Source organism: Netta rufina (genome assembly GCF_964035555.1).
Source record: "Netta rufina genome assembly, chromosome: 1".
Lineage (NCBI taxonomy): Eukaryota > Metazoa > Chordata > Aves > Anseriformes > Anatidae > Netta > Netta rufina.
The window spans coordinates 192,949,343-192,970,892 of NC_140123.1; the positions used below are offsets into that span (position 1 = coordinate 192,949,343).

Below are 21,550 nucleotides of genomic sequence, written 5' to 3' on the forward strand. Positions count from 1 at the left end.
ATAACCTAGTAGTGGTAGACCACAGAGTACCAAGTGATTACTGCAGAAAGAAGAAAAATAGATTTAGGGTATGCCTCTGCATGGGTGTGTTACATAATGCACGTCAGTGCGTACAACATGGTGGGGTATTAAGAAGAGAAATAACTTGAAATAAGGCAGCTGTTGCATAGCTTATGTTATGATAGTTTCGGACAATGATGTTTCTGAAAAGGAAATGGAGGTTAGCGTGTTTATTACAGCTTTCCTAATGTCTCAATTGTTCATGTCAAAGATGTTTTAAAGTCCATTTCAATGAGAAATCAGTTCACATTTAAACAAGTTGCAGTTCTGTACTAAAAAAAAATCCACAGTGTGAGCTGAATGAATTGTGTATTTGTCATACATCACGAAGGAAGATATCTAAATCTAAACTAAAAAGGAGTAAATTTAGATTAGACATAAGGAAGAAGCTCTTTCCCGTGAGGGTGCTGAGGCCCTGGCACAGGCTGCCCAGAGAAGCTGTGGATGCCCCATCCCTGGAGGTGTTCAAGGCCAGGCTGGATGGGGCTTTGGGCAACGTGGTGTGGTGGGAGGTGTCCCTGCCCATGGCAGGGGGCTGGAACTGGTTGGGCTTTAAGGTCCCTTCCAACCCAAACCATTCTGTGTTTCTGTGGTTGTTGGAACATTGACAGTATCTTACATTTCCAATTCAATAACAGGGCTATTAAGAAACAGCAAAACTGGAGTTCTCTCCCAGCCTGATGTCATAACTCACTATTGTCAAGTTGTGTATTGGCAGAAGAGCAAGCATCGGCGATGCTAGCCTGAGCTACTGAACTTGTAGGCAGAATTTAAGCAGCCAAGTCAAGTGCTGAAGGCTTGATCTTTGCGTGCAGCTCAGAAGTGTAACAGTGAACAAAACCAAACAACAATGTCCCTTGCAGAGAATCCTAAACTAAAACAAACAGATGGCAAAAGAAGGCAGTAATGCAGAATTAGCAGGCAGGCTGGTGTAACGTAGCGGCATTTCTTTCCTTCACCCTTCTCCACATCGTAACATTCAATTGCTTCCAAAGGTGCAAGCAAAGCTAAAAGAGCAAATCAAAGATCCTTCTCAGTTTAATTCAGTGTTTGTTACTGGCAGATAAAATCATAAATCACCCCAGCAGGAAAAAAAGTCCCCCCTTCCTTCCTGATGTCTGCAAAGGAGAATAAGAAAATGCTTCTGAATGCCAGGGTACTGAATGCAGCAAGGATTGTAGACAGGAAAAAATAACCCTTTGCAAACCAAAATCAAATATAGTAGCTTGAGACTCAGAAGAAGCTCAGTTTTGTTAATCAATTTCCCTAGAAATAAATTCCTTCTTCTGGTCTCTTGGAGGGAGATTCTTGGTATTCCTTGACAGTTATTTCAAAGTGAGTGACAAAGTGTGTGAATCTCAATTCCAGAAATGCTTCCAATTCTCTTTAAAACATTATTTTTATCATGTGTAGAAATAGATCTAGTAGTTGTTTGCTTAAAAGACAAAATCAGCACAACTCCGATGGATTTTTGAAATGACCTGTACCACATTGCTCTAAGCTACTGGATTTTTTGCCACATTTGTATCATTTTATGTGACCAAAATAATGAAATTGAAACGTGGTCAGAACGAGGCAGAATGATTGTAGTTTGCTCGACATAACCTAAGCCATTGTATTCCAATAATAAACTAGTTCCAAACATCCTTTTAAAATCTGACCATTTACTGAAATCGTGGAAGAATGATATTTTGTGAAAGAAGTATCAGGCAGATAAATTTGGTATGCGTGCAACTTCCAGTAATGTCCTTTAAAGCAAAGGCATAATAGCAGCTGCTGTGCAGGCGGAGCATCTTGCCAGTGGAATTTATTTCTGACCAACTGTGTACTTGTCTACTCCAAATGCTGGCTTTCTTGAACAATTGCAGTGTGTAAAAAGGAAAAAAAAATAAAAGGGGGGGGGGTGATGAGAAGGATGAATATAGGAGCAGTATAAACATAAATATAGTTTTTATTCATGATCAATGAAGCATTTGAATCTGAGTTTTGGGAGATGAAATACTAACAAGTTGCAGTATTTTTTCAGCTGTGGCTATTTGAATGATAAAATGCTGTTAATATGGTACTTTTGAGACAGCTTAGATCTGAAGTAGATACACATGTAAATTATAGCCGCTTTTGGTGGTACGCATGGTTTAAGTTATTTTGCAAGTGCATTTTGCAAGTATATCATTTTACAAATACATATTTTTTATTTGTATGAAATATGAATACAAAAAATAACAGCATAAACCTGTTTGGAGGTTTTCTTGGTTGTTACACAAACAGATATGCTTCAACCCTGGATTTCATTTTTTATATGTACTGAAAACGCTCAGAATTTCAAAATGTCAGTAATTTGTAGGTGTTTAGAAATACCAACTATATAATCTTTCTCCTAAAAAGCTATAGAACACTTTCAGTAACAAAATACTTCGTTTTCATGGTGGTTTTATTTATTTATTTTTGTTTTGTTTTCTAAACTGAAGAAGCAAGATAGAAATACCATCTCTTGCTTGGTGGTGGCTTTTTTGTTGTTTTTCAATCACTGCATGTTCAGGAGTGCTGTGTGTGCTCATGGGCTAACCAGGGAGATTAATTTCTCTCTTTCTCACTAATAGCTGTTTTCAGTATCTTGCGTGCTGATACATTTTTCCATAGTCCTGGCAGCAGCTACAGATGAGAAGTGTTTTAAGTCATCTGCTTTGTGCTGGCGTCACTAGAAGATTGCTTCTTGCTGGGTATTAATGAGATCTTTCTTCATTCAGCTAGCGGGCGAGAGCTTTTGAATGACTTGATTATCTTGATGTCTTCTGAAAAACATTTCTTCTTGGTTATGCTCAAGAACATGGGTCTAACACCTCAATTACGCCTCATAACACCTCATAACGCCTCAATTGCTCGGCAGGGATTGAAAAAGCCAGTCCATATCTGATTATGTACTTCCTGTATCTTTTGCAAGCTGTTCCAGTGAACGAGTCCAAATTCACTTGCTTTTGGCCCGGTGAGGTGAATCTCTGTCCGTGCCTCCCTGGGGCATCGCAAGGCGATAGAAAAGATAAGGAGAGATGTGCTTCACTCGCATTTCCCAAAACATCTTTCCTCCCCTCTCAACAATCAGATTACCGCTGACCGAGCTCTTCATTAAGCGTCCTCTCTCTTTCATCTCCAGGCCAGAGCCTCAGCAGAAAGCCCCCTCTGCACCTCCACCACCACCGCCGCCCCCGCCGCCACCCCTGCCGGAGCCTGCCCCGCCAGAGCCAGAGGAGGAGATCCTAGGGTCCGACGATGAGGAGCAAGAGGATCCCGCAGATTACTGCAAAGGTGCGTGTGGTTCAGCAGTGTCCTTGCGGGTGAATGGCATCCTGTAAGTCTTCAGCCAGGTTCTTGTGAGGTTTTTGAAGAACGAGTCCTTCATTATGGGGTTTGTTTATACAAAAGTCATCAATGACTGTTTCAGGTCCAAATGTGCTACTGTCTTCAGCTCAACTTTCACTTATCTATAGCTTATGTATGCGTTTTGCAATTAAAAGTGTACAAATATTATATGCCTATTTTTTCCCAGTTATAAGAATAAGAGAAGAAACTTTATTTAATACATAGTAGTTGTAAGAGAAACTAACATCCTAACCAAAGCAAACTCCCCCTCTACGCATTCTCCAATGCTTTCATGCATTTGATGTCAACTAAATACACTTGGGTCTGTATCTTTTCTTTCTCCTTCTCATAGCTGCACAAGCCTATGATACATGCTTCTTTTTGCACGTTGCCTTTCACAGACCTCAGCACTGTCTGAGGTTCCCTGCATCTTTATTTCAGTTTCTAAATTCCTTAGTTTTTGTTGTTACTTACATTATTTTTAACACATTTTTTCATAAGAACAAGTGGCCACTTCTTTCATAAAAACACGTAACTGCAGTGCAACAGTGTCAACACTAAAGTTTGTTTCAATGTTACTCCTAATGTTTCAAGTCTATTCCCATTAGTATGCACTGTACGTGCATGAAAAATCATAGATAACATGTCTGTCAGTTCAGGGATATGAATTTACTGTAGGAAACATCAAAGTTTTATCATCTTGAATTGATTTTATTCTTATTTTCCATTTTTAGTACAGCCCCAGACCACTCCACTGTGCATACATTTACTATATCTGGTATTCCATGTTCCTCAAATCAGTAAATATTTTGTCAAATATGATGCTGTCTTAATCAGAAGTTTCTGTGTAAGCCAGCCACTGTGCTCTTTTAAGAATCCCTTTTCCCAGCCCTGGAATGAGTGGTTGTGTATTTTCAGATTTAACAAGTGGACATGACATTTTCATTTCAGTGTAAGAAGTTTTATTAATATGTGATATTTCAAATGTTGAAATGGCTTACAAATACCAGTGGTGAAAACCAAATGGTAAACTCAAACTAAACTTTACAGCCTGCAGAAGGGAAAAGAAAACCCATGGCTAAAGCATCTTTGTATTTTTTTTATTCATTTTTTAAAATTTCTGTTGTTACACGCTAGTTTCTTAATATAACTCTTTTGGTATCTGTAACATCTTCCATCGGTGAGTAAGGATGGATTTGCTGTTTAAACATCTGTTTACTTGTAAGCATCTGTATCTACTTGAGATTAAGCATTGCTAGGCCCCCACTTAATTCTTCCCTGAAGGAAGGGCTGCGTTTAATTTCAAACAATCCATTGTTGTCTATGTTCCAGTATCTTTTGCAAAATGTCACCATCTGGAGTATCCAGATCATAAAAAATATAAATTTAAGTTTACAGCTTGCTTGTAAGTCACCTGTTTAAGTAGAGTCTGTGACTGTAATAGGTCATGAGTGAGATCTGTTTGCTTTTAAAATGAACTACATGTTACACTAATACTTGAAGTTTCTGGAAAAATTAAAGGCAACTTCTGTGTGCTGGAAGGTGGTTCTGTGTTCTTGAAATCTTCAATCTGTGAATTGATGGAAGTGTACTAAAAATTGGTTCGAGCTTTGGTTTGTTTGGATGTCATAATCATTTGTTTCTGTGAGAACGGTGCTTTTGTTGCTCCACTGCATGATTTGTCTATTTTTTAACCATAATTTCCTGTTAGAGTGATCAGTAAGCTTCCTTTTTATTTTTTTTTTTTTATTTTTTTTTTTTTTACTTGCTGCCATTGAACTTGACAGGAAGGTCAGTGTTGTATATGCGTCTGAATCAAATGGCAAGGCTGGGAAGATCTGGAGCCATTTAGACTTCATATTCAGTCTGGGGAATGAATCAGTTATTTGGTAAAGAATTGCTGGGATGGCTGTTGGATGTAATATTTCCAGATTTTTGGAGAGATGTTTTATTAGCTTGAATATGTTTTCCTGTTTTGGGATATCTTTGTGGAGCAGAAGATAAATATTTGGAAATTACCATGTTTTAGTGGAGTGTCTCTTTTTTTCCTAATTTGATCTCCAAAGTGTCAATCCCTCAGGATTTTTGAGTAAGATTTAAAGCATATTTAGTCCATTCTCAGCCCCAGTCTGAAATTTCATAGAAGGGCAGTTTTGATGAGGGAGTATATAAATATTTTTAACAAATACAGTGTTTTATCTATTAATTATATTTACCATTGCCTGTTACAGATGTTTTTTTAAGAATATGTTACTATGAGCTGGGCTCACATCTTCACCACATTACATAGTGGCTAGTAAATAGTTGCCACTCGTAATAGTATTTTTAATCAGGAAATTGGATTAGTTTGAATTGACACCTGATACGAAGGAGAGCACCAACAGCCACTTGTGTAAAGCAGACCAACCTTTGTTCCCCTGGGCCTTCTTCCAGAGCCTGGTTAAATCTGTGAACTGACTTCTGTCGATGGCACTGAATTTAGATCAAATGCTTTTCAAATGTTTATTTGTTTAAGAAATGGAAATATCAAAACTCCGACTACATGATTTTTCAAGGGGTACTTAGACAATGAAGCTGTTTTTTCTTCTTTTCTGAAATGCCTTGAAACACTTGGAGGTTTTTTTTTCAAGAGTCTGTCATGTCATAGATGTAATTGGAATTCTTTGCTTCTCTGATCATCTTCTTTGCCCCCTGGAGATGTCTCCCATTCATCCAGTTCACAAAGGGAATAATTCCCTATACAAACATAGAACTACCCAGCCACAATTACCAATACATTCAGGAGACATTTAGGAATAATGATCTCATTTTTTTCTGACCCTCCTTCTTGAGTGCTTGTAGCTAGCTAGCAGTGTGAGAGACTTTGTGTGTGTGCTGTAGTGAATAGCACAACAGACTTTTTGTTACGTTATCAGCACTACCACTTACACATTGTATATTTTCAAATACCAATATTGTGTTTCCAAGATTACATAATTTTTCTCAAAACTCTAATTTTGCATAGATACTTTCTTGTCGTTGCTATTTGGAAGCACCTTCTGTACCATGAAGAACTTAAATAATTGCATTCATCATAAGATGACACCGATTTTTATAGTACATTTAGCTGTGCTGCTGTGCACAACCTGTAAATGAGTACCTTGCTGACCTAGCAGCAGGAATAGGGAATAACACCTACAGGAATAGTTATTGATTATTTCCAAAACTGCTCCTGCTGTTACTTAGGAGGGTAGAAAATACCTTGTGAAGCGTATATTTACTCGGTGGATACACACGTGTTGTAGTGCTGTAGTGACCAAAGTAACATGGCTTTTACATATATTGTGTCATTGTTCTTGCACTACATAGATTTTATCTAAATAACTTGTCAGCTTGTTTATTGACTTGACTTCAGTGTCTTTGATTTCTTCTGTAGGGAGTTCTCTTTCCTGTCTGTGCTGGGAAGAAAGTATCACAAGTTCTTGATTGTTTTTGACCCTTTGAAGCACAAATATGCCAAAGGCTGTCTTCACACAGGCAGATTTGCAAGGCAGTTTTATAAACTACATTGTTCTTAGAAGCACACATTTACCTGTGCTTGAATTCTTTGTAGTTGAGAGTTAATGCTGTTACCATGTCCAAAAACAAACAAACAAAAAAGGCAAATATTTTGTTTAATGGGAAAAAAAAAAGACTTGACCATTGTTGTATGTGTTTGAAGGCCCAGAGTTACACCCTTGTTGCAGTGCAAAAGGCTGCATAAGTTGTGTGTGATTTCAAATGCTTCTGAAGCCATGTAACTGTGCTCAGGAACGATTTACTAGGACTAGGCATTTAAGAAGTTAGTAAAATATTTCAGAAAATCTTTTATTGTTTAATTTAAAATCTGTTTTGCAAACCATAGACAGATGTTAAACCGAGGTGTTGCATTCTTCTCAGCTTTTCTGACTATATCTGCTTGCAGAAGGAATAATGACTATACAGCTTCATATATCTCACTGGTTTCTTGCAGCGATATATGCAAGACAAAAATAATAAGAAATGATACTGCGACACTGAATTTACTTTTGAAGCATTTTAAGCAATCCTTGCTGTCAGGTCAGCAGGCTTAATGTGCTTCACAAATGTAGGCCTGTTCAGTACCAGAAAGGTAGAATTGCTGTAATTGTTCCCTTCACCTTCCTCTCACATCTATCGCTTGATCATCCTGGGTAGAGTTTTATGGAAAGAATTTACCGAGTAATAGATTTTTATTTTTTTTTGATTGTTTTAAAACAGTCAGTAACTGTCTCAGTATGATTACATTCATCCAGTTTTCTTAATATTTTCATCCTCATCTGTTACTGTAGGGCTGGTTAAATACACAAATTGGTGCTTTAGGTTTTTTTATGGTTACTTCTTCCTATCAGTATGAATTTGTATGTGTGACTTCATTCAGCGAATTTCCTGAATAATGTAAACACAGGAGACTTGGGTTTCAGTTGTACCCGGTACTGTTTCTTTTCCCTAACAAAGTGGAAAGCCCAGTAGTCAACTTTTACCCTAAATAATGGACATCCCATTTCCTGGGGTGTAAATCTGGGCTGGCATTCCAAAAATGATCTGCTTTTTTGTTTGAAAAGAGAGGAATTCCCACACGGGCACGCTGCACGTTCTTACTAAGTTGGCACAACCCGGCTGTGGAAATGAAGGTTTTTTTCACATTGCTAGGTGAGTTGTTCTGGAAGCCTTTTGCAAACATTTCCTTCCTAAGGATAGCAGGGAAGTTTTCCCTGCATGTCACCGTGCTGCCACTCGATCCAGACCGGCCCTGGCCCAAATGAGAGCTTGGCCGGGCTGCCCCCCAGGTGCTGCGGCCGTGCTTGAGGTGGTGCCAGCGGCGCGGAGGTGCCAGAGCCCGGCGGCTGGGCCGGGGCCAGGCGGGTCAGCTCTTGGCTGGTGCTCTGGGCAAGCTTTGCCAGCAGCCAATTCAGCCTGGAGATGCAACTCACTGAACAGATCCCATAGCTGTGTGGTTTAGAGTTTGTTTAGACATACTGACATTTAAATCAATATTTTATTTAAACGTTATAGTTGTGTTAAATATGCAATCTTTACAGTTCTGTCATAAAATTCTAATAAATTTATTCATCTGCTCTGGAAATCCTTGCGACTAGCTCATAAATAAACTCCTGAACTTCTGTTAGGGCAAAAAAAAAAATGTTATTAGCATAGAAAGGATATAAATATATCCGGATTTGTTGCTGCTGTTCCACAGATATGCAGGAGATAAGAGCCAACTCCCCGTTCTAAATCCAAGGAATTAAGTAATAAATTGGCATTGTTGTGTTAACTGGGCACCAGTTCTAACAAGATTTGCAGCATATTTCAAAACAAATATAACAACCTAAAGGAAGTGTTCTTAAGGTTTTCCAAATCTGAAGTGGAATAATCAGTAAGTGAGGGTTCTTCCAAAGGCCAGTTGGGCGTGACATGACGAAGGACCGGCAAGAGCCGAGGAGATAATCCCTTGACAGCTGACAGATGGGTGACATCCTGGAGAGCTGCAGGCTGCAGCTGTATTATTCCTTTGCATTTAGGCAAAATTGTGAATGTTTATTTAGTGTTTTAAGATCTGAATAATAATCTCATATGATCACTCTCTTTCTGGCGTTTAAGAACACCTCTTAAAATACAAAGGAAATAAAAAGCTTCACAATGGAGCAATAAACATCAGCACTACCTCTTGCAACCTCTTCCCGCTGTGCTGAAACCTGAGCTCCAGCCTGCTCTCAGGTTGGCCTTTCTGCCAGCAGGGCTTTTGGGAAGGTGTGTGGGGGCACAAGTCAGGACTGCGGCGGGGAGAACGGGTAGGTAGCCTGCAGACGCGGGTTAAAATGCAGCTTAGACAAAGCCTGTAGCTACCTGCTCCCTCTGCTTCCTCGCTATAAAACCCTCAGGCTTGGGAAAACGCGCTGCTGCCGTGGGTCAGGAGCCAAGCAGAAAAGCATCGATAAAGTTGACGTTCGTAATGTTTTCTCAGGAAGTATTTTATCGCTGCCTTTATTAGTAGAAAGCAAATGGGAATTAAAACGATCTCTGTTGAGAGTCTACATTCATCCAAAAATATGTTGACTGGAGAAAATTCATATATGATAAAGAAATAATGCAGATCTTTCCTGTACTCTGAACAGATGGCATTACCACAGATGAAAGCCGTAACAGAGAAGGACAGATAAACTCTACAGTACGTACAGGGCATGAGTATTTTCTCTCCAGGCCAAGTAGGGCAGTATTTTTAACATTAGAGTAAATTTTTTTTAGACTTCCTATTTATAGTACAGGACAATTTGAAAGCGAAAATTTATACTACAGGAATTAATTGAACTGAAAAATACTGTTTGTTTTCTGAATATTCTTTTTTCTACTTTTTATTTTCATGAAAGGAGGCTATCATCCAGTGAAAATTGGTGATCTTTTCAATGGCCGATATCATGTTATTAGAAAGCTAGGATGGGGACACTTCTCCACAGTCTGGCTATGCTGGGATATGCAGTAAGTAAACTATTTATATCCATTTTTTATTCTGTTTACAGTAACTTTTATTTTGCCTGCATGATAAAGCTATGTAAATTTGAGCTATCCTTTTCATAATGCAGAAAAACGTCTGCATTATTATTTTGCCTTTGGTTAAGTCCATCGTTTATAAAACCTCTCAGAATATGTGTAACTGTTTTTTTTGACAAATTAGCTTTGCTTATTTAATTTACATGTTGTCTTGAATGTGTGAGAGTAAGCTAATGTTTTTATTTCTGTTGTATCATTAATGAAAAAATATATCTCTTCTAAAGACATTAGCATGAAGGAGATAAAATATTCAATAAATGAGGTCGTTAACACAATGTTGTTAAAAGCTGCTTTTCAGTGCTTTATAGTTTTCTGTCAGAATGCATGAAATTATGAAATATTCTATTTAACATTTCCAAATTTTCAAAATGTGTCTATTTTAGCTCAGAGCATGTGTTGAAAGTGGTTTTATTTTTTATTTTCAAGGGGAAAAAGGTTTGTTGCAATGAAAGTTGTAAAAAGTGCCCAGCATTACACAGAGACAGCCTTGGATGAAATAAAGTTACTCAAATGTGTAAGTATCGCTCACACAGTATTGTTCAGTACTAATCATGATAGTAATAACAAATTTAAAAAATGTAGTGGGATATTGTTTTTAAACTTTCTACATCTTTTTTCTAAATAGCTAATTTATTATGTTACCATGATTTCTGAAGCTCCAAAACATTGTTTCATATTGAAAGCTAAGTAATTAGTATTTTAATGTGAATTCTTTCCTAAAATATCAGTGTTTGCACTCTTGGTTTAGGTTCGTGAAAGTGACCCTAATGATCCCAACAAAGATATGGTTGTACAGCTAATTGATGACTTCAAAATTTCTGGAATGAATGGAATACGTATCCTTTTGAAAATGTTGCAACTTCATTAAAAATGATCTAATGAGATAAGTAATCTCTTAGTTCTGGCTATTTTTAATTAGTCTTAGCTTAAAATTGCAGTGTAGAAACATCAGCATGTGTGCAGATGCAAAGAGTAGACCAGCATTTAGTGCACCCACTGGAGTGAAATAGCTTACACTTTTTAAATAATACAAAATTAAAAAAAAAAAAAAAAAAAGACAATCCTGCCATGGTACTGGAGCTGGAGAATGCAAGTTTGTTTAGAAATTTTCTACTGAAGAGATTTGTAGAAGGTGAGGCTTACGATAAATATGTTTTGTCCTTGAGTAGTAAGGAGAAAGAGTCAGTGTCATGAAGAAGCTGGTTGCTATTTTCTTGTGAGAATTGTGAGGGCAGGGAGCATCACTTTCTGGTTTACGTGATCCTTTTTTGGCCACATGACCTCTATTTTTTGGCAACGGTTTTAAAGGCTTTTCTTATGCTTTGAGAGAGGGATACAAAGTAATATATATGTCTGAATATTGTTCTTAGGGAAAATCTGAGGTCTCTGAATACATTTGGCTTTTTAGTTGAACTAAAGGCAATTGTCTTTGCTAACTGTATTAGATGTTTTAGCAGCTTATTATATTACTGTCCTTTCATTTATTGTTACAACTGGTATTTATTTGTGTGATTGTGTCTTGGAGGCCTAATAACAGACCTCATTATTCATGGTATCACACTACTAAACAGAGACAGTTCTTGCTCTAGCTTAAGATTAAATTGAGTTTGGTGATGTGCCTTCAGTCTTTAGCAAATTAGGTTAAGTTACTCTTCACTAGCTCTAGTTCTTTAGGAGAGGAATCTAGGAGGTGACCTCCAGTAAGTTTGAAAGCCCATTGGAAAGTATCCTTCCAGGGAGAAGTGTGCAAACAGTTTTCATCCTACCCATGTTTCTTGACATCAGTTAGCCTTTGGCTTTGTTGTAAGTGAGAAAAGTGAGTATAGAGACAAGTATTCTCATTTGTGGAATGGGATTTTAACAGCTTCCCCTTTCTTCCATATTTGTTTCCTGATGATTCACTGGTCAGCTACCTTGGTAGAAAGCTACTTAAGTGTAGGTGAAGTCAGCACAGTCTGCTTTTTTTCGTGGGTTTTATCATATCATCACATTAGCATGAATTAAAAGAAACTATACAGTTGCTAGCAGTCATTTCAAATTGACTATAAACGATTTGTGATCAAAGAAGTTGTTTAACACAATGAGGCAAAGAACCCTGGTTGGGATTTCTCAGTGCTGCTGGGCTGTATAAAATAGGTTGTCATCTATGAGCTGAGATGCTTGCTGAGAAGTACTGCATAAATATCTCTATCGTCTAACTGTGTTCATTAAAAAATAATGTCACCAAAGCACTTCAGCTCTTCAGTTGACAACTGTGCTATTGAAGAATAATTAAAGTTATTTTTAGAAATCAGAGATTTTTGACTTACTGATTTCATCGTAAAGCACTAATATGAAACGGGGAATAAGAAAATGTACTCATACTTATGTGAGGAAGTAATACTTACCTGTTTAAGGGAGCAGTTTCCCAGTATCATTCTTATGTTACCGATGAGATTCACAGGTATGTAAACATCTGTATTAAAGGTAAAAGCTGTTTCTGAGTATGAAGAATAAATTTTGTTAGCAATAGTATATAAAAGCATATCCGAACTTTTTTGGAGATACAGCATGTAGGTTGACAAAGCCAAGAGAGGTCATGTATTAGTGTAACATGGGCTCAGATAGCTTCGTGTTAGTGGATTAACACTGGATAGCTGACACTGATGTATTCTGTTTCAGTTTTACCTTAGTAGATCCTTGACTAGGTCTGTCAAAGTCCTAGTCACTGGTGAAAATATGATAGCTAATATCTTCAGCTTTGAGATTTCCTGTAAAACAGTTTGTGCATCCTGAATCACATTACTAGTTTGATCAGAATTTGGTTGCATTGGTTATTTGATCAAGTCCTTTTTTGCTTCTAGGGAAAAAAAATCTTTGGTGTATGTCCTTTTGGGAGGGAGGGAAGGATCAAGTAACTGTTTTTAATGTTCTGCTGTTAGTGGTTTCCATTTAAAAAAAGCCATTTTAGTGCTACGGTGGTGTTACTGGGTTGAAGAGTTTGAGAGAGCAATTTGAGAATTTTTCATGCTGTATTGTTTCTGGCATTCTTTGGGCAAGTCACTAAATATCTGTTCCTTGCTTGTAAATTAAAACAACATATGCTTCATAGAGGTTTGATTATTGATTATGAAATACTTTTAAAAGTTAGACAAAGGAGAGGTTGATGTATCCTTTAGATGGCCAATACCACAAAATGTTGTGGAGCTTCCAAACGGGGAAGCTTGTCAAGAACCAAGTAGCACAGGGCTGTGAGTTTGCAGAGCCACTGCCATGGCTGTGTGTCTGAAAACAATCATCCTTCTCCTAGGAGCTGTAAGAAGTGTTTATATACGTGTAGATTTTAGCAATGTGTGCTATGCTACACTAGACTGATAGTATTTTATTTTTTTTAGCTACTTCTACATTTTAAGAAGACTGCAATTGCGATTTTCCAGATTATCCAGACTGCACTGGATACTCATTAGAGCCTTAATAAATGATTGAGGGAAACATTTTTTAATAAGAAACTCAGACAATCACATAATGAAACAAGTGCTTGGAGATACAAGTGAGACAATAAAGAAGGAAACATTCCTGACATGATCGTGTATTATGATAATTGTATTAAATTTATCTTCAAAGAATATACAGCATTAATTGAATGCCATAGGGCCTAAATACCGCCAGCCCAGGAGCTACTGAGATGCATCCAGATATTCTCTGGGTTGGTACCAGAGCTTTATGTCATTTAGTTTAAATAGTCTTCAAACCTCATCAGATTTCTAAATATTCCTGTGCTGTGTTTGTAGATAAATAGATAGTTACTGCAGGATTCTGGTCAGGAAAGAATGGTTTTTAGTACTTAATGCTGTCAGCTGATAGTTGTTATGTTTATTACTCTCACTTTCACTACTCTGCTAAATTTCCCCCTTTCAGATATTCTCCAGACTCCCTTCAAAGAGCATTTCATAAGAGACATGTATGCAGCATGGGCTTCAGCTTTCTTTTTTCTGAAGAACTCTTCGGACATGCTCATCTGTCAGGCACTTGGTGCTGTGGGATGATCCTGGGGCTTGCAAGGCTGGCTTCCTGATAATTAATGCACAGCTTTCCCCACGCTTTTCTTTGTGGACATGCTGGCTTGCAGTTTACATGCTTCAGGTCACAGTAGTGAATCAGACAACTGTCACATTTTGACATATCTTCTCCAAACACTGAGCCTCCTGCTTGTCTTTTCCCCATCCCACTTGCCTCCCCAATACTGAGCTTGCCTTGGGTTTGTCAGAGTCCTCCTGGTGAAATGCTGCAATCTTTTCCAGGTATACATCACTCCTCTTTCTTGTGGCTCTCTTTTTCTCTGTCTACTTCTGCCATTCCTCCTCGCATCTTCCTTCTCTGTGTCCTCCCCTTGCTTGCCTCTCAGCTGTTCACTTCCCCACATCCCTTCCTCTTCTGGTTCCTGGCAAGGCATAGCAGGCCAGTAAAAACAAGGAATGGCAGGAATGTGCACTGGAGAGTCTGCAGCAGCAGTGGCCTGAAGGACTGTGGGCGGGTGTCCTAAATTTCATTTAACACTGCAGAGTCTTGCCTTTCAGAAATGTGTGTTGCTGTCTTTCTGTAGCATTGCAACTTCCCTGCGTGGGCTAAGTTAATAAGCCCTGTAGTGCTAACGTGCTCTGCTCTTCCTCTCTGATGGCTCTGTGCTTTATTAGTGACTTCTTGTCATCGGATGCTTGGATGGTAAAGTAACCCAAACTGTTTCCTCTTGTGAATGGAACTGAGTAGGCTGATTAATATGGTTGGGAAATGACTATTCATGATCTCTTCTAATACAGGAGTTGAGGAACATCGAGTGAGAAGAATATATAGCAGCAATCAAAGTGAATCAAAATTCTTCACAAAGTACAAAGCCCAGTCTTGAGGGATTTTATCTTTCAGTCCAACTCCATCTTGGGGATGTAGATTTCAAAATTTCACATAGCTTTATTCATATGGGTTAGGTGCTTGAAAAGGATGTGATAGACCCATAGGCAAAGTAAGTTTCATTTTTACTCAAGACAGCAGCATTAAGATTATCACCAAGAAACTGGTTAATGAAAACACTGATAAGTTAGGTTAAGATTTCTCCCCTAACAGCGTGGTTTCCTATGAATGGAGAAAGAGAGGATCTAATTTCTATGAGATGTTCCTGCAGAATCCATCAGTTAGTTCATTTTCTGTCATTTGTATTGCATTATTCTGTGCAAGGTTATAGTGTCATGTAGTTCAGATTTCAACATTCTTTACAATTTCCAGCGATGGTAAGGTTATTCCCAGTTTGTCTCTGAGGGTTAAGTCAGCGTTGTCAAATTGTATAATTTTTTGCTGGAACATTATGGATGCTAAAACTTGCAATTAACTTGAATATTAGAATATTTTCTGAATAGAAAAATAACTTACCCAGGTATATTAGATGTAGAAGCTCTGACTTAAAGGTTCCTGAACCACAAATCACTGGAAATTTCTATATCTTGCTCTGTTCCAATATTCTTCCCTTATTATCTGCAGACAAGATCATGGGTCAAATGAAACTTTCTGGCATTCTGTTTGTTTGTGTTTTTTGTTTTTTTTTTTTCCATATTGCTGCTTCTGAATTACAAGTTGTCTTTGCACCTAAATTCTTTGATAATTGTCGTTATCCTCTGCAGTTAAAACTGTAGGTGGTTAAGAGATCCAGTCTCGTACTACTTCGTTGACTTTATCAAGTGTTTTTCAACTGAGCCTAGTCAGAAAGATATTTAGTGTGGTTCAGTTTTAAAACACTGTTGCTGCGGTCTTCTGTTGTTCAAACCTTCTATTCAAATCACTTAAAATTTATTAGAAACTAGAAGTAATAGGGCAAATTAGTACTTTGAATTGTTTCAAAGAAAACAAAAATGATTTTTTTTTTTTTTTTTTACATATAGCCATTTCAATGTTCACCCTAATGCTGTTGTTACATTCAGAAATAACAGACAAGAATTGCATCATTAGAATGTTTTAAATTGGGCACTGTTCTTGTACCTGTTCATATAGAATTGAAATGTAGTACCAAAGCATGTACTATTTTTTGCTCAGTTTAGGGGGAACTTTTTTCTTACAGGATGTTGATTGCTGTAGTCAATATGCAAAAATATGTCTGTGGTTCATCTTGTTAACAAGTTTACTTGGAAATTATCCTTAATCAAATCCCAGATGTCTGTATGGTCTTTGAAGTACTTGGACACCATCTCCTAAAATGGATAATCAAGTCCAATTATCAAGGCCTTCCCATCCGTTGTGTAAAAAGTATAATTCGACAGGTAAGATTTGGTAAAGTTCTAGTTTCTTTAATTTGTTTCTTCCAAAATTGTTAACCGTTTAAAGGTTAGAATGGTGATATTTCAAATGAATTCTTACCAGTGGTATCTGAGATTAGAGAATTTTATTGGTAAGGTTTGTAAGAGCCTTTTCCTTGGTAGCCTGTATTTCTCCTTACTGTATTATTTTTATCAAGATATCCCATAGATAAAGGAGTTTCCTGAGATATTATAGAAAATAAAACGCTGAAACAATGAGTCTTTTTCATAGATGTAGGAGTATTCATATTCAATTGCAGTTTTGGTTAACTAAATCATCAGTATGTCATGCTTCTTAATAAGCTGTTCTGGAAATAAAACATCAGAACATTGGGAAGTAATATATTGTTATAAAACTGAACACAAATTTTCTCTCTGAAAAAAATAGTTCTAAAAGAATCTGTTTTTGAAAACTACCTACATATATTTAAATTCTTGTGGAGTCAAAGGCCTAACCAGATGAAACAGTTCAGAACATTTCACTGGGAGATATTCTTCTAAAACATGTTCTCTTGCAGGAGCTGTGAAAACTGAATTGCTGAGAGGTGATTGTAAAGAGAAATGGTGTCTCAACAAGGCAAAATCATACATCTCTGTGATTTTATGTATACTGTTAATCCATATGTAGTTAATACCTACCAGTGATCAAAGAAAGATTTTCAGTTTGTCACTTAAGTAATTTGTATTGCCTTTCATCAGCATTACCTCTATTTTGTTAATAAGCTGTCTATTGAAGTAGTTACTTTCTTTGAAAATTTTATTATATGTCATCTGGTGAATATCAGCCTCTCAGCTCTTTAATCAGAATTAGCCAAATGCCCTGCCTGACAAAGCTGTTAGGATGGAGCTGAAATTGTAGGTCCCTTAATTTCTGTACAGCCAGGAGGCTCAGATTCTAGAAATAAGGAGTGGTACTAATGCAGGGCTGAACTGAGCTGTGTGCTAAGGAACAGGACTGTGTATTTGTATTAATATGTGCATATAAATGTTCACTGCTTCTGCTATACTTTGTATTTTTCTTTGTTTGGAATGTTTTCAGTTTGGTTGCCCCATTGTCCTGGAGTTTGGCCAAAACATGGGAATTTGCAATGCACTTTCTTTATACACTGGCTTGAGCAGCAAAGCCAGGTTTAGGAGCTGCCTCCTGCAGCCTTTACCTCTGTTACAGTGCCTGTTGGCAGGAACGGGAATGGATCCAAGCTGATTCCTTTGTGAAAGGAAGGTGGGAACCTAGCAGAAGAGGACTTTCAGGTGGGGTCTTCAGGGATGGTGACCAGAACCCAGTGAGAAGGGAGATCAGCAAGGAGCTGCCTTAAGGATGGGTTTATGGGGAAGGCTCTCAGTTTTTCCTCAGATAGATTGGGGACCTGTCTCGAGTGGCTTTTTACAAATGCATAAAGCACAGGAAAAAATGAGCTGGAATTAGAAATCCATGTGCAGTTGCAGAGCCGTAACCTCACTGAGAGCACAGAGCGATAGTGGGACAGCTCAGACGCCTGGAGTGCAGCAACAGGCAGGTAAAGGTGCTTCCAAAAGGTGGGCAAGTACGAGTGGTTGAGCTCGTATGTACTCACATTAGTATGGGTGTAAGCAGACCAATTCAGGCTCTGTTTTTAGCCCCTCAGGGTTCTGTACAGTTTGGGGCTCCAAGTACAAGATGTTGGCTTGCTGAAGTGAGTCCAGTAGAAGGCCATCAAGAGGATCAGGGAGCTGCAGCATAGCATGTATGGCAGGACTTGGGAGAATTAGTTTGTTTAGTTTTAAGAGAAGGCTAAGAAAGACGAAGACTTTACTGTCTTCAGCAAATAGAGAGAAAACAGAGACAGACTCTCCTCAGGGCAGTGCCCAAGAAGCAGGTATGACTGAGATGGAGAGGGTTTCAATAACACCATCTCCTTCCAACTGAAATCGCAAAACTTGTGCCATGCATGTTTTAAAAACGTGTTTGTGGAACTTGAATATGAAAATTCAATTATTGCACTGGTGTTCGGGAAAAGAAACCATTTGATTTCAAAAGGTATTATAGTTCCATGCTATAATGAAAAAGAAATGTTGTATGCTGCGAGTTGAACAATATTTTTGTTCTTTTTTGAGTACTTTTGAGTACTCAGTTGGGACAAAATTAAGGTTTATTTTAAAATGCAGCAGAGAGCTGAGTTTCTTAATAAGAAATTTCATTTCAATTTTGAGCAGTTTTTTTCCCCTGAGGCAGAGTTATATGAAATGTCATGCAAGAGATGACCCTATAGAATTGAAAAAGGGCTGGCTGCCACACTTCCTTTTTTTGCAGTGAAGATGGTTGGCAGTGCAGATTTAATTCTGGAATCCTTATTTTGGGTTGTAAAATATATAGCGTCAGTCTATAAAAGGGTCTATAAAAATCTATAAAAGGATCGTGTTCTAAAACAGAAGCTAAAACCAGCATCATGTAATTGATCAGTGAAAATTTTCTCTTTTGCTTTGCATCTACAATACAGTAAATGTGTTTAACGTGTTAATGTGATGTGGCTCCCTGAACGATAAAGAGAGAGAAGAAAAGTGAATCTTAAATAGACACTGCAGATGATAACAAAGAGTTTCTTGATGTGAAACTAACCATGTGACATTTAGCAGGGAAAATGCACAGTTCTGTAATTCGCATTTCTAATTGTAATAACAGGAGCTGTCCTGTGTTTTCAGAGTCACACTTGCAGTATACATTTCTTTACTGGTTTAGTGGTATAACACACTTCCAGTTTTTATGATAAAGCAGTCTGATCCACTTTTTAAGCTAGCTAAGAGCATTCTTTCTAATTATAAAATTCTAGCAGTATGGTCGTTACGGTAAGTCAAAGAATTGATTGTGATTGTAAAAAGTAATGTTTTCTGTTTTACTAAAAGGGAATCTTCAGCCAAAATGAAAGAAAAAGCTGGACCCCTAGCACATGAAACGGGGAAAGGCTATCTTTATAAAGTGGGTAGCAGCAAATCTATTTTCACATAAATTCCACTTGTGCACAACACGGTGGAATTTTTCCTTCTGAATGTTCATAGCTTTTCATGTACTGCAGAATCCTTTATTTTGTCCTCAGATATTTGATGGTAGTTTCTAAGATGCTCTGTACCATAGCGATGAAGGGAAAAGCCTATTGTAATCAAACTTTATGTTGTTGTTGCTGCTAATATCTTTTCTAAAGATTGCAGTCACTTAGCCACTAACTGCCTTCTTAGAATAAGCCAATCTTTCCTTAACGTTTCTCACTTTGAGAAATACTGCATATTCTTTTGATTGCTTCGGCAAATATTCGGGCATAGTTTGGATTTGCAGGGAAAAAAAATCCAGGTTGTTAAGCAAGCAACAGTTTCTAGGTATACCTTTGGCAGCGATGCTGAGTCTTGCTCATGTGAACATGCAGTTTTTATAGATAAAGAGCACGTTGGAAAGCTTTTCAGGAAGGTTGCTGTTCCAAGCTAGCTCCAGAACAGAGCCAAGCGCTTTGAAGTGTTTCTGGGTGTAAACATCATACACATGCCACTGTTTTTCTCTTACCTGAGCTGCCTGGTGTGCTGTCTGGACATACCTGTCTGGAACTAGCTCAGGACTGGGCAGTACTCATACCTTTGTATTCTGTTACTGCTATTTTGAACCAACACACTTTGCTTTTGAAGTTTACCCTAGCTAGTTTGGTCTTAAGGGATCCTGAGAGCAGGGAGGTTAGCATGTGCTGATTTATTTCTGCAATATCTGGAAAGGCAGGCTGTTCCTGTAGCTGAGGCTGGAGGTCTGCTTCCTGCTGCAGAACATTCTTTAAAAATTCAAAGAATTCTTCTACGTGGGGTCAGTTAGGTTTCTGGGATTTTCTTTCTTGCTGATTTTTTTCCTATTTATTTATGGAGCCTATTTTAGCAATAGCTTGGTTTACCCTCTTATCTTATCCTGTACTGATTAATTGCAGTAATTGACTTGTGAAAGTAATTGTGAAAGTCAATTACTTTTTTCAAGGCTTTTATATTATACCTAGGTCTCATCTAAAATACTTTTAAAACCACATAAGCTGTTGTATTTCTGTTCTAGTCAGAATCAGAGACAGGTTCATTATGTAAAAATTCTTTTTATTTTAGTCCCAGAAGACATTTTTAAGACTTTGGAATGCAGGTTTGATATGATTGAGCAGAATTTGCCTCCAGAGAATATGAAAGACTAGTGGAAAAATCCATGTGGCAAATACAGGTAGACAAGTCCTTATGTGACATCTTGATCACATTAAAAGCTGAATTACTATTGCAATTCTAAGGAAAGTTATAGTAAACATTTCATCCAAACATTCCCTTTCCTGCTTTTTACAATAATCAATAGTTATTTATTAAGGTTATTCACAAAGCAGATTTCAGTTATAGTATATAGTACTTGTGATGGGTTTTTTAAATAACATTTTAAATAATAAACTAGTGAGAATCAGCCTTTCTGACTGAGCAGCCTGAATCTGTTTTCCAAGGAAGACCTATTGAGGTTTTTTTCACGTGTGTGCTGATCAACAGAAAAGCACTTGGGAAATAGAAGGTCTGAGAGCAGCTTGTTGTCATCAAGACCATTCAGCCAGCCAGTATCTAACTTATGGGCATCTCTGGAATTGGGTTTATGAGCTAAATAAATTATCCTGGCAGGCCATGCATGGACTGCTGGCAATAGTTCGAGCATCTCTTTACTAACAGTAAATACATTTAACTTGCTCTGGCTAATAAAAATAAGTTTCCAAAAATTCCTTTTGCAATTAGGTACTTCAAGGTTTAGATTATCTCCACAGCAAGTGCAAGATCATTCATACAGATATTAAGCCAGAAAACATTCTGATGTGCGTGGATGATGCCTATGTTCGTCGAATGGCTGCTGAAGCTACTGAGTGGCAGAAAGCTGGTGCTCCTCCTCCCTCTGGCTCAGCAGGTATGATAGTGTGTTTAAAAGCAATTCAGTAAATTTGTCTCTATAAATTAATGCCAACAGTTTTATTTAATGAATATTAACATTGTAAAGAATTGCATCTGAAAATGTACCTCTAGTTCATTCTTATTGATTCTCTGCAAAGCTAAAAAGGAGTGCTCTCTTCTCAGTTTTGCGTGTTCAGGTTTTTGGAGTCCCTGATTTATTGGAACAAAGACTCACTTTGCAACCTTTAATGAGGTTTATCTGCAGTGGAGCTTTGCATTTTTAACGATGACAATAATTAATAATCTTATCTAACTTACAGGTCTAG

General features: G+C 37.7%; 1 protein-coding gene across 9 annotated transcripts in view; it reads left to right on the forward strand.

Moving 5' to 3' along the window:
- SRPK2 (SRSF protein kinase 2) overlaps positions 1-21,550 on the forward strand; it is a 151,481-nt gene that overhangs the window by 104,269 nt on the left and 25,662 nt on the right. For all 9 annotated transcript variants that reach the window (XM_084306312.1, XM_084306316.1, XM_084306315.1 and 6 more), the window contains 6 exons: positions 3,212-3,363; positions 9,822-9,930; positions 10,429-10,516; positions 10,751-10,838; positions 16,177-16,283; positions 21,075-21,240. In XM_084306312.1, coding sequence (XP_084162438.1) covers positions 3,212-3,363; positions 9,822-9,930; positions 10,429-10,516; positions 10,751-10,838; positions 16,177-16,283; positions 21,075-21,240 — 710 coding nt within the window. The remainder of the gene's footprint in view (positions 1-3,211; positions 3,364-9,821; positions 9,931-10,428; positions 10,517-10,750; positions 10,839-16,176; positions 16,284-21,074; positions 21,241-21,550) is intronic.